This window comes from Callorhinus ursinus, unplaced genomic scaffold (assembly GCF_003265705.2).
Source record: "Callorhinus ursinus isolate GAN/ISIS: 27379988/994484 unplaced genomic scaffold, GSC_fseal_2.0 scaffold39, whole genome shotgun sequence".
In the NCBI taxonomy this organism is placed as follows: Eukaryota; Metazoa; Chordata; class Mammalia; order Carnivora; family Otariidae; genus Callorhinus; species Callorhinus ursinus.
The window spans coordinates 731,285-749,300 of record NW_027397101.1 but is presented as its reverse complement, the minus strand read 5'-3'; the positions used below and the strand labels follow the sequence as shown (position 1 = coordinate 749,300).

Here is an 18,016-nt window from a genome sequence, read left to right as displayed (position 1 = left end):
TTGAATAATTTGAGGAGAATGTGTATAAACTCTTCTTTAAATGTTTGGTAGAATTCACCTGTGAATCCGTCTGGTCCTGGGCTTTTGTTTGTCAGGAGTTTTTTGATCATCAATTCCATTACTTGTAATTGGTCTGTTCATATTTTCTATTTCTGATCCATATTTTGAAGATTGTATGTTTCTAGGAAATTATCCATTTCTCCTATATTGTCTAATTTGTGGCATACAATTTTTGTGGTTGTCTCTTACAATCTTTTGTATTCCTGTGGTGTCGGTTGTTACTTCTCATCTTTCATTTCGGATTTTATTTGGTTCCTCTCTTTTTTCTTAGTGAGTCTGGATAAAGGTTTATCAATTTTATCTTTTTGAAGAACCAGCTCTTGGTTTCACTGATTTTTTTTTCTGTTGTCTTTTGTTGGTTTTTGTCTCTATTTCACTTATTTGTGCTCTTTATTATTTCATTCCTTCAATTAACTGGAATTTGTTCTTTTTTTAGTTCCTTTAGGGATGAGGTTAGATTGAGATTTTTCTTGTTTCTTAAGGTAGGCCTGTAGTGTTATAAATTTCCCCCTTAACAACTGCTTTTGCTGTGTCCCAAAGATTTTGAACTTTTGTGTTCTCATTTTAATTTGTCTCCATGTGTTTTTTAATTTCCTCTGTGATGTCTTCAGTGACCCATTGATCAACCTCCACATGTTTTTTTCCCCAGTTTTTTTTTCTTGTAATTTTTAGTTTCATACCTCTGTGGTTAGAAAAGATGCATGATGATTTCAATCTTCTTAAATTTATTGAGACTTGTTTGGTGGCTTAACGTGATCTGTTTCATCTAATGTTCCATGTGTACTTGAAAGAAATGTATATTCTGTTCTGTATATATCTGTTTAGATCAGATGGACTTAGGTGTTGTTCAAAGATATAATTTCCTTATTGATATTCTGCCTGGATAACCTATTCATTGATGTAAATGTGGTGTCAAAGTTCTGTACCATTAATTTATTATTGTCAGTTTCTCCCTTTGTGTCTGTTCATTTTTGCTTTATATATTAGGTGTTCCAACACTGGTTGCACATGTATTTACAGTTGTTATAGCCTCTTGTTGGATTGATCCCTTTACCATTTGTAATGTCCTTCTTTGTGTCATTAGAGATTTTAAAGTCTCTTTTGTCTGATACAAGTATTGCTACCCTGGCCTTTTTTTAACTTCCATTTGCATGGAAGTTTTTTTCCCGTCATTTCACTTTCAGTCTTTATGTATCGTTAGGTCTGAAGTGTGTCTCTTGTAGGCTGCATATAAATGGATTGGGTTTTTGTTGTTTTTATTATCTGTCCTACCACCTTATATCTTTTGATTGGAGCATTTTGACCATTTACATTTTGTTAATTGATTTCTGGTTGTTTTTGTAGTTCTCCCTTTTTTCTCTTGTTCTCTCCCCTTGTGACTGATGACTTTCTTTAGTTTTATGGTTTCAATACCTTTCTCTTTATTTTTTGTGTATCCATATCAGGTTTTTTATTTGTGGTTACCATTAGGCTCATATATGACATCCTATATATATTAAGTTGATGGTCTCTTAAGTTTGAACATAGTCTAAAAGAACTTCATTTTTACTCCCCGCTCCACTTTTTTATGTATATGTTGTCATATTTTACAGCCTTTTATTATGTGAGTTCCCTTATCTTTTAAGATATAATTGATTTTACTTGTCTTTTAATCTTTTTTTTTTTTTTTAGCTTAGTATTTGTTCTACTTCCTTTATTGGATTTTTGCTTGTAGTTAGAAAATTGTTTTCTTTCATAATTTTCTACTTTCAACCATGGCCTTTTCTTTTCCACTTAAAGTCCTTTAACATTTCTTCTAAGGCCAGTTTAGTGGTGATGACCTCCTTTAACTTTTGTTTTTCTGAGAACCTCTGTTTTTCCTTCAGTTCTGTTTTGTTTTTAATTTGAGAGAAAGAGAGAGCGAGCAGGGGCGGGACAGAGGGAGAGGGAGAGCATGGAGCCTGATGCAGGGCTCAATCCCACAACCCTGGAATCATGACCTGAGCCAAAACTAAGAGTTGGGCACTTAACTGACTGCACCACCCAGGCACCCCATATTTTTCCTTAAATTCTGAATGATAACCTTGCCAAGTAGAGTATTCTTGGTTGTAGGTTTTTTTTCCTTTCAGCACATTGCAGGCAAGGAGGGAGTGGCGTGATATAGTTACAGTTTCTGCTGAAAAATCAGCTGATGGCCTTATGGGGTTTCCCTTGTACTAGTTGTAACTTGTTGCTTCTTTCTTCTGGGTTTTAAAATTCTAGCTTTATCTTTAATCTTTGACATTTTAATTATTTTGTGTAGACCTCCTTGGGGTTCATCTTGTTTGCTTCCTGAACCTGGATGTCTGTTTCCCTCCACAGGTTAGGGAAGTTTTCAGCTCTTTTTTTTTTTTTCAAGTTTTCTGCCCCCTCTTTTTCCAGCTGGAACCCTTATAATGTGATTGTATGTTTGCCTGATGTTGACCAAGAGATCCCTTTACCTGGCCTCACTTTTAAAAATCCTTTCTAATCCTGTCTCCCAGATCACGGATATGTGCATTCTTCTGCATCTACTAGTTTGTTGTTGATTTTCTCTAGTGTATTTTTCATTTCAGTTATTGTATTCTTCAACTCTGGTCATTTTTTATATTTTTCATTTCTTTGGTTTAGTTTTGAGTTCACCAACTTTTTTCTCCAGGCCAGTGAGCATCTTTATGATCATTACTTTAAACTCATCAGGTAGATTGCTTATCTCCATTTCATTTAGTTCTTTTTCTGTGGTTCTGTCTTGTTATTCTGACTTTGTGTTTGTTTCTGTGAACTAGGTGGAACAGCTACTTCTTCCAAACACAAAGGAATGGTCTTGTGTATGGTCATCCCCTGTGTAAACTGTGTGTTCCTGGCTCTTTGGCTGGCTCAAGCTGTGACTGGTGTGGGCTGGGGTTCCAGGGCTCACTCTGCTGAGGGCACCCTGACAAAACTGTTAAAGCTGAAGTGGGTACAAGCCAGGGGGTCCTGGGGTACTCACACGGGGTGCACCCTGGTAGGTGGCTGGAACTGAGGCAGGTACTTAGCTGGGTGTTCTCAGGGTGCTTTCTACAGGGAGTGCTCTGGCTAGGGTGGCTGGACCTGAAGCAGGTATGAGTCAGGGTACCCTAGCAAGTCATCTGGAGCTGAAGTGCAATAGGCCTGAAGTGTTCCAAGGTACTTTGCTTCTGTGATACCTTGGTAAGGTACCTAGACCTATAGTGAGCACTGATTAGGCACAATGCAGTGTGTGCTGTGCTGGGGCCACTCTGGTTGGACAGTTGAAGGTGGTGTAGGCTAGGGTCCCATGATTCACTGAGGCAATAAGCTAGGGCTCCCAGCTCCTGCTCCTATCCATGCTATCAAGATGGAGGGAGACTGTAAAGTATGGTGGTCACCAGCCTCTCTGACCTGGAGAGAGTTCCAGCAGCTCTCCTGACATTTGGCAGCATTCTAGGGCTGGATCCTTTATATCCTTGCTGCTCTTTTAAAACACAGCTCTTTTTGTGTGCCCCAGGGCATGCAGGACTGGTCTGGTCTAGGTGCCCAGGGCTCGCTGGGGTGGCAGCCTGGTTATTCTATCCAGACCCTGTTCCCACCTGTGCTATCAAGGTGGAGGGGGAATGTAAACCATGGTGCTTGCCAGTCCCTCTGACCCAAAAAGAGTTCCAGCAGTTCTGCTGCCATCTGGCAGAGTTCTAGGGCTTAATCTTTTATATTCTAGTTGCTCTTTTAACCACAGCTTGTTTTCTGTGCTCCAGAGCAATGAATCCACGTACAGTCCCTCAGTACTATCCCTCCCCTGTGCGGTTTGCAGCATCAGGGATAGAGGTCTCCTTCATTACAGTGTCTCCACCTCTCTTGCCCTTCTCTGTGTTCTGTCATGTTGTACAGAAGCTGCTACTTCAGCCCTCAGGTCTTCAGGAGGAACTGCACTATAACTAGCTGTGGATTTGGTGTGTATGTGGAGGAAGTGTGTTCAGGGTCTTCCTGTATTGCTATCTTAGACCAGAAGCCCAGCCATTGTTGCTTTAAATGTACTTTCTACCCTTTTCTCTTTTCCTTCTTGAATTTCCATAATGCCGATATTGTTTCTTTCATTGTGTCCCATAAGTTCTATAGGCTGTGACCTCACTCTTTTTCATTTTTTCCTTTTTGTTTTTCTGACTGGATAATTTGTGCAGTCATCGAGGTTGCTGATTTTTTCTCATGCATAGTCAGGTGTGCTTTTGACGCACTCATATCGAATTCTTCAGTTATTGTATTTTCCAGCTCTAGGATTTTATTTTTTTGATAGTTCCTGTTTCTTTGTTGAACTTCTCATTTTATTTTTCATTTTCCTCATTTTGTTTAGCCACCTATGTGTTTTTGTAGTTCACTAAACTTAAGAGGGTTATTTTGAATTCTTTGACAGTTCACAGATCTCCGTTTCTCTAGGGTAATTAGTGCCTTAATTAGTTTGCTTTGGTATGGTCATATTTACCTGACTTATTGTGATGATTGATCACCAGTGAACTACTTTGGTATCTGCAAGTGGTAAGTGATCTCCTCTCCCAGACTTTGCAGGTTCATTTTGGCAGAGAGTTCAACAGCTCTGTTCGGGTTTCTGAACGTGTCTACTGGTAACATCTTTGGGCAGGTAGGCCTACTGTTAGGGGCTATTTTGGGGGCATGGCAAGTGTTTAAGCTCTGAGGTCAGGGGTGTGTGGGTGTGCCACTGACTGAGAACAGCTGGGTAGGACTGCTGGCTTGGTTTCCTTTCCAAGTGAGGCTGTAGGATGGGCACCACAGTTGCCTGGATTCTCTGGGTAGTCTTACTAGATGGTCACGACTGGGTGTTACACTCAGCAGTTAAAGTGGGGTTATGAATTAGCTGCCCTGCCCTGCCAGGGCAGCAAGACAGGACCCAGGGCCTGCATAGTTTGCTGTCTGGGGACCTGAATTGAGTAAGAGTGTGCATTGCATAACCTGGGCAGGTTGAGGCTACCAGTTTTGCTCTGCAGGCAAGGAAAGCCCCAGGGTGTGTGCTCTCTGGGAGAAGGGCTACTGGATGGGCCATGCAATTTCTGATGCGTTCTGGTGAGGTTCCTTGGTTGGCGGGGCTGAAGCCTCTTTAGCAATGAGTGGGGCTATGGATTAGTTTCCCTGCCTGGACACAGCAGGAGAAGCAGCTCAGAGGCCAGTAAGGCTCTTTGTTGTCCTTACCCTAGCTGACTCATGCGACAGTTTTTCTGGCCAAACAGGACCCCTTGCTTTGCTCTGAAGGCAGTCAGCTCTATGCACCTACTCCTCAGCCTGAGAGTTGCCAAGTCATGTAGCTTACAGGTGTTCTCCCCGGCCCTTCCTGTCACATGGGCCTAGGGACTACTTGCCACAGCCTCGAGCTCCAACTCAACCTCAACTCTTTTGCCTGGGAGGGCCCCCTTTAGGCAACTTTTAATTTTTCCCATCAGGCTTTCTGGTTGAGAGGGGCCAGGAGCCAGGCTCTACAGAGCGTGGGACTAGGACTCAGTTTTTCTGCCCAGGGAAGGGACAGACAAGGCTCCAGGGCTGATAAAACTCATCTGAGGACCCAAATCAAGCAGACCTGAACCCTGCTGCATTCCCAGGGGTCAGACGGTACCCCTGACTCGGTTCTGCAAATGAACAGAACCACTGTTCTACTTGGGCACAGCCGGTGTGCACTAGGTCTGCCCAGATCCAAGTGCTGCTTGTGGGAAGCCCCCTCCCTGCTCCTCTGTCCCAATCAGATTCCCAGTTTTTGAGTCCCACAGATTTCCCTATACTCACGAGGAGGCAAAGCCAGCTCCCTTGAAGCAACCCCCAATCCTGGATATCACCCCTGGGCTCTTGGAAGACTTCCAAGTATGGTGTCGGTCACTAGCCAGGGACGGGGCATTATGGTCAGCATGTAGCCATGACTCTACCCTTTTGGTGTGGTCTCTCTTGTTCTCTGTGATGGCATCTTGGTGATATCACTTCTTGCACGTCTTAGAAATCCTGAAATGTAGTAGTTAAAAGCTGGTTCCTAGTTAATGCACCTGGCTACCACTTTATCACATTGTAGATCCACCCTGAGGCACATGGCTTTGATAGAGCCAGACCTTTATTTCCCACTAGGAACCCAAGGCTCCAAATGAGGAGAGCTGGCCTTAGGCAACTCCGTTTGCCATCTGTTAACACGAAGAGCTGAGAAATCGCTCTCCCCTGATAAACTTTAAGAAATAACATGCATGCCCTTTGACAAAGCAATTTTCAGATAGCTCTCTGTGGCAAATGAACTCAAACAAGAGGGTAAAAAAAGCTTTTATATATAAAGATATCTCCTAGTATCTTTATTTTTTTACAACTGCAAAGCAATCTAAATGCTTGCCAATAGGCAACTAACTTATTGTGTGAGTGGAGAATGTCTTAAGTTAAAATGTTAAATGAAGGGAGCAAGATGCAAGTTTGTACATACATGATTGCAGTTATATATATAATTGCAGTTCTATAAAACTAGAAACCACTAACTTGTGCCTGGAATGAAGACTAGAATATATAAAAAGTAGGCTATCCTTGAACAGATTCTATAATGTGTTATCCAATGAAGTATTACAGTAAATGTTGACTTCTAAAAGACACCACTCAAAATTACAGTAGTGGTTTATTGTCCTCTTATGCTTGCAGACCATAATTGTGCCTATAAATACTGTAAATATTGCCAACCATTTGAGATGTGTTGTTTATTTTGGGTTTAGCATGTTGACCTTAGAGTCTTGTACTAAAATGACCTTGTTAAAAGGATTCCACAAAATAATTTCATGGATTCCTTGATTTCCTTTTTTTTGTTTTGTTAGTTTCCATCTACAGATCTTCATGGGGGAGGATTAAAAACAACCTGAAATATAAAGTTAAGGAAAAAAAAAATGTCTCTTTACAGGTATTCCATTACCCAAAGAAGACATTTCTGCCCCTGTGATCTCTAGCTCACCAGTGAAGGAAGCCCGGGAGTACGAAAATCCCCCAAGTGAAGAGGAAGAGAAAATGAGAGAAGAGCCCCTGACCATCTCTGAACTGGCCTACAACCCAAGTGCCAGCCTGCTCCCCACCCCTGTGGATGATGACGAGATTGACATGCTCTTTGACTGTCCATCGAGGCTGGAGTTGGAAAGAGAAGACACAGATTCATTTGAGGAACTGGAAGCAGATGAACATGCCTTTCTGATGGCCGAAGAAGAAGAGCTGAAGGAGGCTCGCCAAGCTTTGTCGTGGAGCTATGACATTCTGAGCGGCCATATTCGGGTGAACCCACTGGTCAAGAGTTTTTCCAGGCTCCTGGTGGTGGGCCTGGGGCTGCTGCTCTTTGTATTCCCCCTGCTCCTCCTCCTTTTGGAGTCAGGTATTGATCTCTCCTTCTTATGTGAAATCCGCCAGACGCCAGAGTTTGAGCAGTTTCACTATGAATACTACTGCCCTCTAAAGGAGTGGGTGGCTGGCAAAGTAAACCTCATTCTCTACATGCTGGGTTGCTCATAAAATCCGTATCTTATATGACTAAGGGCTATATTCAATACTAGTGATTAGTTGTTTTTTTTTTTTTTTTAGCAAATGCCTGGTTCTGAAGGGTCACAGGGCCATGACCAGGTGTTCCTTACTCATAACTGATTACTGAAAACTAAGTTAGCTTTCCATAATTCACTGCAGTTAAATAAGTTCAAGTCAAATACAGTTATTTTAGTTACAGGTCAGGAAGATGGCCTTTAAATAACCAAAAATATGTTTATTTTTTATTATACTACAGACATTATCTATTATATCATAATACATTGAGCTGAATTAGATTTCCCCTTTTTTAATAGTTAGCACCATTATAAGGTTCAGAACCAGAATTTTAGTAACAACCCAAGAGAAAGTTTTTGAATATAATCCTTAGTGAAAACAACATCCTCTAACCGATGCCTATACAACTAAATTTATGCTGGGCTTTTGTTTTCTGTTTTTTTTAAAAATATTTTTATGTGTTCAAAATATTTTGGTAAATTTTTAGCAAAAAAAGAAGCCTCCTGGAGTTATTTAAGTGTACAGATTGTAAGACTAATGCACAAAGGGTATGTCAGGAATTTTTTAATGTTTTGGCACTGGTTTGTTTTTTACAATATTTTTGGCTGAACCAATGGCATAATTTGTTGTTACCTGTGTATGAGATAGAGAAAATAGGTAGAAAGACACTGTAGTAAGTAAGCTCTTGAAATGGATGATGAAACTGGAGGATGTAAAAACAGAGAAGACTCAAGTGGACATAGGGTGGTCCATTTTTTCCAAAGTATTTGGACAAGATGACTTACTACCTTCATTTGCATTCCGTCCATATATTTTGGTTGGGGAAGCAGAACATTTTTAAAAGAGTGAAATTTTAAAGGAAAAAAGTTAAAAGTTACACTAGTTCATTGCATATTATTGTACATTAAACCCACGAGTAGAAGCAGTTGGGCATTGGGAAAGTAGCGAAACGGTTCTGGTGAGGCTGGTATGCAAGGGGTGGTAGGCAAACCATCTTTTATGAAAGTGGTGGTGATGCATGGCATTGGATGATGTAAAGAATGTGCACGTGCTGTCCGAGTTGACATAAATATGTTGAAGTGGATGTGAATAAAGGTGGAGAAACCTTAAGGCATATTTTTTGGGTCCCTCATGCCATTCATTGATTCAATGGAAGGAATTTCAAAAGAAGTGTGTGTAAGAGAGAGGATATGAAAAGAATGGAGTTTGGCTTTTTGATAAATGCTGATGATCTTCCTTTGTGGTGGCCATTATCCTCTTTTCCTTTCCTGGTTTTCTTAAGATCTTAACTCATTTCTAATTGGGGCTTCCATTAAGAAAGTGGAAGGGACTCATTAGAGGATCTAGCATTTCAGTATAGGTGAAATAGTAAAAGGGCTCTCTAACCAGATAGCAGAGGGAACAAATGTTCTAGTACCTTCCTTCATACCATAAGCTCCACCACAGAAAGAAAGGCTCTGATGCTTCCCCAGGCAAAGTACTTACCAATACTGTGATATAACAGAAGGAGAAAGAAAAGAGTATGGAGCTCAGGGCATAGTGCATTGGAATTTCTCCATGGACTGAGAATATTCTATTGCCTTCATTAACAAAGAGATTGGGCGCCTGTATTCTCTCATTAACTGTAATAGACACTCCAACTCTATCATTAGCATCATTTCTAAATTGGCCATTCATGGGAGCTCTGAGTGCTCGATTAGACATTTAAGTTTGAACATAAGTTTTAAAAGCCTTCAGTTGAACAAACTAGAATATACATTTGCTATTAAGTTTGTAAGGTGTTCTCTCCCATGTGCTTTCAGTGATTTATTTTGCTTTTTATTGAAGAATATTTAATACCTGAAATTTGATACCAACATAGAATATTTTCTATAGTTTATGTTGGAAGTTTTCAAATGGCCAGCTTTGAAATTGAACCCCTTTGTTATGACTTCCAAGTCTGATGTTCTGACAAAAGGGTACCCCAGTGTAGTCTGCACAGAATTAGTCCCCCTTGTAATCATGCTTCATATCATTTCCTTTGAAGTTCTAACCATAACCAACCTAGCCCCTGCCCTTTTAAAGTAATATTATTTTTTTAATTATGGAAATATATGGCCCATCATAAAACGCTAAAAAATACTGACAGGATCAATACCACACAAAATCCAACCATGCGGATTTATAGTGGGGAGTAATCAATATATTTTAACATTTCCAGCTAACATCTCTTTTAGGCAAAAACGTCATTATTGAATAGAAAGGTTTTTAAGCGAAGGAGTTAACAGAATAGGGTCTGCTGAATTTAAGCAACAGCCACCAAACATAAAACTGGGATCCTAAGATGCCATTTTGTCACGATAGAATCAGTGTTTTAGAAATATCCACTTCAGTTTTGTTAGGAGAGAGTCGCCTGCTGCCTGAATCAAATGAGGAGAAAAGTGCTTCCAAAGATGGAGAGTATATAACATAGTGAGATACAGAATTCAAAGCAAGTGTGTGAGTATATGTATATTCCATATTATTGGTATAGGTGTGTTTAAATATGAATCTGTATATATGTGTGTATTTGTATACACACAACTGATATGCCTTTCAAACATAGTTGTGTTTATTTTTCCCCAATTGAGGAGTTTGTGACATGTTGTTCTTCCTTTTCCCTCTCAGATATCATGGGATAAAACCCACAGTCTCAAAGGTTTCAATTTTCCATGAAAACACCAGTGTGTACATTTGTGGTTATATATACACATATATATGGCAAATACATATACACACACAATCTTGTCTTTAGTGCTAATGCAAGTTGGATCATGAAAAAAATGTAGGTAAAGTATCGTGTATTTCTGTCTGTGCTTGGAACATACTGTAAAATGTTATGTATTTGGAATATATTCTGTGGTTTGTCTAATATTTATAAAGACAACTCTGGGAAGAATTCAAAAGTTGATTTCATTGAAATACTAGAGATATGGGGGCCATGTTACCTGTGATTGGAGCCTTATCTTTGTATAGTAAAAATCTGCATTTCTATGTCAACATCCAGATTGTTTTATATGTTAATATGGTGGCAGGAATCCCTAATAAAAATACTCTGGGGAAAAATGTTTCTGCAATCATTTAGTTTTATTCAGGCTATTTATGCAAATTTACTTTGTTGGAACTACAGAAAGGTACCATATAGGACCATGAATGAGGTCACCCTTGAATGGTGATAGTATGAAAAGAAAATCACAGGTAATGGATGGGATTAATCCTTTGCAGAAGTCACTCAGGCTAAAACCAGGGATATTGAGGGTACTGAAAATGGACCCAAACATAAAAGATAGCCATAGCATTAAGATAACTAGAGAAAGAGCAGAGCATGGAGGAAATAGATGAGAGGTGTTCTTCATTTTAGATAGAAGGAAGGAGTTCCCAAATGTTAAAAACTAGTAGGTCATCAGTTCTGGCAGAAAAGGCTGCTTTCCTGTGCCAGGGAGAGCTACATCAGACTCAACTCTCCCACACTTGCCATGAAACTTTGATCTGTTCATGGACCCTGGAAGAACCTTATTCTTCCACTCTTGTCTTCCCCTCCAAACAGCATGGCCTGAAAGGCCTACTGCTTTGGTTTATCACAAAGCTAACAACTCCATCCCTGACTGCTAACTCAGAAGGTGTTACTGCGAATGAAGCAAAAGGAGCCCTCTCTAACAGGAGGAACACCACGATGTCAAGCCAAATTGTACCTCAGCTGTGGTGGCCTCTTAAGTCTGTCAATCTCTGTTTTACTGAGCTATAATTGACATAAAATTGTATTAGTTTTAGGTATACAACATGATTAGGTATCTGTATGTGTTGTGAAATGATCGCATGAAAAGTTGAGTCAATATCCTTCACCTCACAGAATCACAAAATTTTTTTCTTATGATGAGAACTTTTAAGATCTACTCTCTTAGCAACTTTCAATACAATACAGGATTGTTAACTAGAGTCCCCAATGTTGTATATTGCATCTCCAGCCAGAACTTATTAAAACTGCAAGTTTGTACCTTTTGATCACCTTCATCCATTTCACCCACCTTGCGGGGTAGGCTGTGGTGGAGTGGTCTGTCAGGTTCTTACTCAGCAGTCGTCAGAGGTCCAGGCTGTAGAGTACAGGCAAGAAAAATAATTCTGTGGTTATTATTCAGGCATGAGGTGACTTAGGGACCTACAGTCCCAGCTCCAGCAGCTGTAGACAGCACCATTGTTTGGCTTAGTGTCTGCAGACTGGAAGGTTCACATGAAGTGACCCTTGGCTACTTACTCCTTGAGCGGTCCAGGCTCCTGACCCAACGTCACCTCTTGGGAGAAACCCTTTTCCTTATTCCTCCATTCTTTGCTTAGCCAAGTAGGGAAAATCTCTGCTAACCACATGCCAGCCTGGAAGGAAAGTACTGGGGAGAAGCTTCCACCTCTGAGGTGACCTCGGGATGGTTGTGGTTGATGAGTTTGAGACTCTTTGGGCCATCTTTCTCTACTGGGTGGAGATCATGTACTAAAGGTCCCTGCTTACTTGTCCTCCTGCTTCTTCTCTCTCTCTCTCTTTCTCTTGGACCTGCTTTTGGGCTTCCAGTCTACATGCAGTAAACAGACCCAGCAGGACCTGCCCGTGGTGGGCCCAGCCAGGACTCGGCTCTCCACCTTCCAGCCTCGGTCTGTGATGGGTGGGTAAGTTTGGCAAGCCCCGCCCAGTGGGCTCAGCTGTCGTCACTTCCGAGAGGACAGAAGAAGCCCTCACCTGGGTGTCAGATCCCAGCTGTGTTCTCCAATCCATTAATAAAATGGATTTTAACCCTCTCCTGGCCCTTGTGTCTACTGTCTACTGGGAACTGGGGTGGTGGCTGGGGGCAAGATTCACACTAAGTACACTCAAGAATATTTAGGATCTCTGCCACCTCCAATGTCGCCAGCAAGGAAAGAAAGGAGAAGGCTGCTTCTGGCTGAACCTTAGGCATCAGGGGGTATCTGCCACTGCCACTCGCCCTGACTGGCCTTGCAAGTGGATGAGGGAACTTGAGACTTAGTATTAGGGGTTAGTTGGAACCACACATCCCTATTCTTTATCCATAGCTGATGCTTACCCCAAATAACTCCTTGGAAAGAGAACCAAGGCCACTTTCCTGGTTATAAAGGAAAGCTCGTAGTAGGACAAAGGATATACCTTCTGTGGGTACGAAGTACTGAAACTTGTCTTGCGAATTACAGCAGCTCCTCCAGCTAACACTGGTCACCTTGAACTTCCTCATCCACAAGAATAATGATCATGAAAACTGGCTTTCTGAGGAGACCATTCTTCAAGGGAGAGAACACACTAACAAACCCACATTTGTTTCCACTCTGCTTGGCAGTCTTCATAATAAGTTAAAAATTCAGCATTCTGGTTTAAGCATCCATCTCCTGTGATTTCCTTGGTGAGAATCAGCTTCCTCCCATCCTGGATCAGCCCAAGTGTCCTGACAACCCTGACCTGCTGGTTCTGCAAAGGTGCAAACCAGACCTTGAACACTGGTGGCCACATAAACATACTGCTTCCTGGTCATAGGGTTCCTATATAATTCAGTGTCCAAACCGGAACTCTTTTGAGAGTGAAAAGGGGTGTTTTTAATGATTATGTCACAACATCAGGTATTAGCTAGGATGACTCCAGACACACTACCTGTAAGCCTTGGCTCAATCGCCTAGGTGCCGTCTTTCAACAACCACTCCAGCTTCTTTCTCTAAAATATTGACAAAATAAGATAGGGAAGGATTATTGCCTGATACTCATATTCTCCTCCTTGCCATAAAAAATCAGATTGAAATTTACCAAAATTTGTCCTATCACGTGGTTTGGTGTAAGACTATAAATTACACAGAAGACCATTTTAAATGAGCCTCTGGTACTGAATATTTAATGCTGTATTCACCATTTATAATGTGGAATTTTTTTTTTTAATGTGAGGCAGGTGGGTTAGAATGATCTCAATGCTCCTTTTACCTCCATACTTCTGAATTTGACATTTCTGATCTGTACATACAGAGAACACTGGTGATCAGTTTAACTGTAAGCAACTGTTCACACTAAGTACACGCAAGCCAACTCGATCATTTACACCGAGAAATGTTAGCCAGCTTGGCACTTGTTTGATGCTAGATGCTCCATATGTGCTCTTCCCAGAACATAAGCTGTAAAGTGAACCAAACGTTATCAAGCACAAGGAATCACAGCTGGAAAGTGGCCTTTTAAGGCAGTCGGCCTCAACTGACCAGGTGTTCCCATGGCCATGTCTATCTTAGAAGGCCTGGGGACACATTATACACATTTTACTGCAAGTCTCCCATTTTGTGAATTTCTTGTGGCAGAGACTGGCAGCTGAACGCCAAAACAATTTCCTCTTCATCTTGTACACGGACTTAGACTACACTTCCCAGTCCCTGTGTACTTAGGTAGGCCGTATTCCTGAGTTCTGGCCAATGGAATTTGGCCCTGGGCTAGGTGTAGGCCTCCCTTTTGGCACTGGATGTTAGCACCTGCAGTGACCTTGAGGCCAGCTGAGCATATTAGAGCTGCCAACAACTTGGATGCTTGAATGACTGTGTGCAGCAGAGCACCTCCCATTTCCCCCTAAACCAAACCCATCTTGGAGTACTTGAGCAACAAAGTCCCAACTGGGCAATTTCCAGGTCCGTTGCTGTTACCACTCCTTCTCCTACTATTCAAGTTGGCTGTCCTGCCCAGTGAAGGAGAGTAACCTGAAAGCAGGTGTAGGAACTGCCCAGCACTGGAGTCTCCGAGGAGATTCTACTGGAGAACCACTCTACAAAGGGGAGGAGGTGCCCCTCTGTACCTAAAAGTGCCAAACCTGGGTGGGGCCCTATTTTTGGTGCTAATGTGTCTTGTTACTCTTGCTTTCAGGGGCTCAATTGGAACTGTCCATTATTAGAACCCAAGGTAGCCACCCCCCTGACGGGCAAAATCACCCTTGGTTGAGAACTCCTGGGTTCAGGAGTGGTTTCATGGGCATGTAACCTATGAACTTGTATAGGGCCCTGCTCTCAAAGGTTTGGTTTAATGCTCTGCTATCACAATCTTGAAATTCTTAATAATTTTTATATTTGAAGTTGTGTTTTGTAAGTGAAGTCCAATGGGACAATGAAATGTGATAGAGATCAGTCAGGCAACAGTAGGCACTGCCATAACTGTGCAGCTGGCCTGGATACCAGGCATGCACACGTACATACATGGGGCAGTCTAAGGTACCAGGGGGCCTCTGAGGGGACTTCCTGCACCAGAACCTGAGCCCAGATTAATGGCAAAGGAGGCAGCTGCAGCTGAAAGGATCAGAGGTATTCCATTTTTGGGTGGCACTGGAGCCCGTGGTGGGAGGCCAGCTTGCCCATCAATCTCTGGAACCCATCCTGAAATATCTGCATTGATATCAACTCTGGCCTGAGCACTGGAACAATATCTGCCACCACTTAGGCAGTCAACTCTGTTAGTAACTTAGCACAACATAAAAGTGTACACCTAGACATTATAAAACTATACCAGAGAGTCATTAGAATTCTTCAGAGTTTAGCATTTCTGGTTTGTGAAAACCACTGCAACATTGCAAAACAAATACCCACAGGCTTGGAAATAGAAACTAAATGTAAAGATCCTCACATTCCACAGAAACTACACGCCCTCCCCCCTGCTATTTTCATATAAAAACTTTAATGGGCCACTTACGAACAGACAATTATAAAATAGTTTTCCCTTGTGATTGAAGATATAGCATTAGAGTTCATAAACAGGCATTTTAAATTATATATGAACCATGAATACATGAAGCCAACTTTCAGCTTCTTGTACAACCTCTACAAGTTACAGGAAAGATCAGAAGAAATATTAAAATGCCATTATATAGCGTAACATTTAAACCTAAATGCAGACTTACAAAAAACTGATTTGCAAGGAGATCTTTTTAGAAAAATTATTCTTCAAGAATAACCAGCTCTGGATGTACTCAAATTTATATTTCAAAATAATCTATCAGAACTTTATCCTAATGCTGTTAAGGTCTGTAAGATATTCTTAACAGCATCAGTAACAGTTGCATCAGCAGACCCTTCTTAAAACTAAAAGTTATCAAAAATTATTTGTGATCTCACATTTATCAAGAGCGATTGATGTTACTTTAATTGAAAAATGCAGTGAAAATAAGCTTAATAAATGAATTTGCAGAAAAATGAACCCTAAAAATGTTATGATCAAGATATTTATATATTGATATACATTGATATAAATTATTATTTATTGTGTTATACAAAATTATGGGATTAAAATATTGTTCTTTGTAATTTGTAACATCACATGTTGTAACAAATGTTGTTACTCATGTATCACTATATTTTATATTTTACAAATAATAAAATATTTAAAAAAAAAATCTTTTATACCTTTACCTGCACTTTTCAGCTGTATTCTGAAAAAGCTCCACATTTTCATTTTGCAGTGGACCATGCAAATTATGTCACTGACCCTGACTGGGTTAAGAGAATAGACAGTGGGAGCCCTAGAAGTGAATTTTTTAATGATTGGAATTGAAGATTTGAGTGTAAAATCCAAATGCATATGGCTAATGTTTCTTTCTTTGAAGAATTCAAAACCATCTAAATAATGATAGAGTCGATATTATAGAAAAGATTTCCCTTTCTTTATGAAAATAAGAATTGAATAATTTCACTTCATAATTTTTGTGAATAATTTGATTTTCTCAAACTCTGGTGATTATACTGGGTTAAACAAGGTACTTATAAGTGAAAGGATGGATAAAAATTGAGGTCAGCATCTAGGACTTAGTAAAGCCTTTTTGGTATAATTCTGTATAACTAAGAAAGTGAATGATCCTAACGAGTGTGACACATCCCTTTGCAGATCAGATCATTACTAATTCACTGCTTTCAATAAAATGAAAAGAACAGCTAGTTGAATAGTTAAGGGGTCGGTCATTAAAATGATATTTTATGGAAAAGTACTCCTAGAGTGCTGGAGTAGCCTTCAGAAAATCCATTCCTCCAAAATAGCAATGAGAACTGGCAAAAATTGTGAAAATCTACTTTTCCAGAACTCTGGAAATTAACCAAAGGCTTGCAAATAGCTAAGACAATTTATTCAAGGATAACCTGTTGAGTATTAGTAAGATCAGTGAGCTTTGTGGCATTTTTTTCTTGCCCTACACATCTCCCTCTCGCCAGCCCTGAAATATCCTTGAAAATCAACAACCTCACAACTATGATGGGTGTGAAAACAGCAGCATTGTAGCCACTGGAGGGGACAGAATGGGTTTGGAACTCCCTAATAGCCCAACCACAAGGAATTGTTTTACTTGTATGGCAGTTCCCTGAAAGGACCCATTCTGACTTCTCTTTATTTGACCTTATTCAGAGCTCTGTCTGTGCTCCCAGCTCCCCTCAGGCGCTTCTCAAAAAACAACTAGTGGCAATGGTTTAACTTAGTAGCTGCCTGAGGTGATGATCCAAGTTGAGTCTAAAAAGAACTTAACAAAGAAGAGTGACAGAATAAGATGGTGAAATGAGAAACCCCAGACCCTCTTTCCCTCATGGAGGTACTGACTTAACAATAATACACAAACCAGTCACCTCTGTGAGAAATCAAAAAAACAGTTAAGAAGTTTCTGCAACTCAGGTTAGAAGGATGCCAACTGCAATGAAGCTCTGTAGGAACATTTGTGGCACTCACTTGCCAGAGGCCCAACCTCTACTAGTGTGACATAATTGGGAGAGTACTCCCTACTCTTACCTTCCTCTGGGGAGGGAAAGAGAAGAGTAGAACATAAATCCAATGTTCTGACTTTTGGTGGAACTACTAAAGGGGCCTATTTCTGTACTGCTTGAATCTAAGGACAGGAACAGGGCACGAGTAGGGGGCAGTTGAGAACAAAGACAACTGATGTGCACCAGAGCACAGTACCACAGACATATACTGGGTAGAGAGCCAGTACCACAGCTTTTGGTAGCACCAGAGTGGCTGTAGTGCAAGAGAAAGACATCAGGGGAAGCTCCTCAGTAGAAACGAGCAAACTTCTTCAATTAGGAGATTATACAAAAAAGCCTAGAGAGGATACATTTCAGAAAGGGATTCAGAGGTCTCCAGAATCTCTAACCAGGGTGACTGGGGAATGTCCTCCCTATACAAAATCAAACAGCAAAGAGTGGAAAAGGTGGCAGATTTCATAAATCTGAAACCCAATATAAGATAAAAAGGCATATAAGGAAACAGGGAAACATGGCCCAAAAGACAAATGAAATCTCCACACACCAATGCTAGGGAAGCAGGGACATATGAATTACAAAACAAAGTATTCAAAATAGTCACCATAATTATGAGCAATAATGAAATCACAGACAACTAAACAAAATCAGGAAAAAGATGCAAAAA

At 40.7% G+C, this 18,016-nt stretch overlaps 1 protein-coding gene and 1 long non-coding RNA gene across 5 annotated transcripts in view; one reads left to right on the top strand and one right to left on the bottom strand.

Moving 5' to 3' along the window:
- The window catches only part of FRMD3 (FERM domain containing 3), a 319,301-nt gene extending 306,917 nt beyond the window's left edge, over positions 1–12,384 (top strand). For 2 of the 4 annotated variants that reach the window (XM_025851700.2, XM_073880660.1), the window contains exon 14: positions 6,968–10,827. In XM_025851700.2, coding sequence (XP_025707485.1) covers positions 6,968–7,563 — 596 coding nt within the window. In that variant the 3' untranslated portion in view covers positions 7,564–10,827. Of the gene's footprint in view, positions 1–6,967; positions 10,828–12,166 lie in introns of those variants that run through there. The other 2 variants (XM_073880661.1, XM_073880662.1) reach the window with 2 other exon arrangements.
- LOC112808573 (uncharacterized) overlaps positions 1–18,016 on the bottom strand; it is a 118,944-nt gene that overhangs the window by 40,177 nt on the left and 60,751 nt on the right. Inside the window, exons 2-3 of the long non-coding RNA XR_003204387.2 lie at positions 13,250–13,310; positions 11,601–11,696 (exon numbers count right to left, since the gene is read on the bottom strand). This is a non-coding gene — a long non-coding RNA (uncharacterized lncRNA). The remainder of the gene's footprint in view (positions 1–11,600; positions 11,697–13,249; positions 13,311–18,016) is intronic.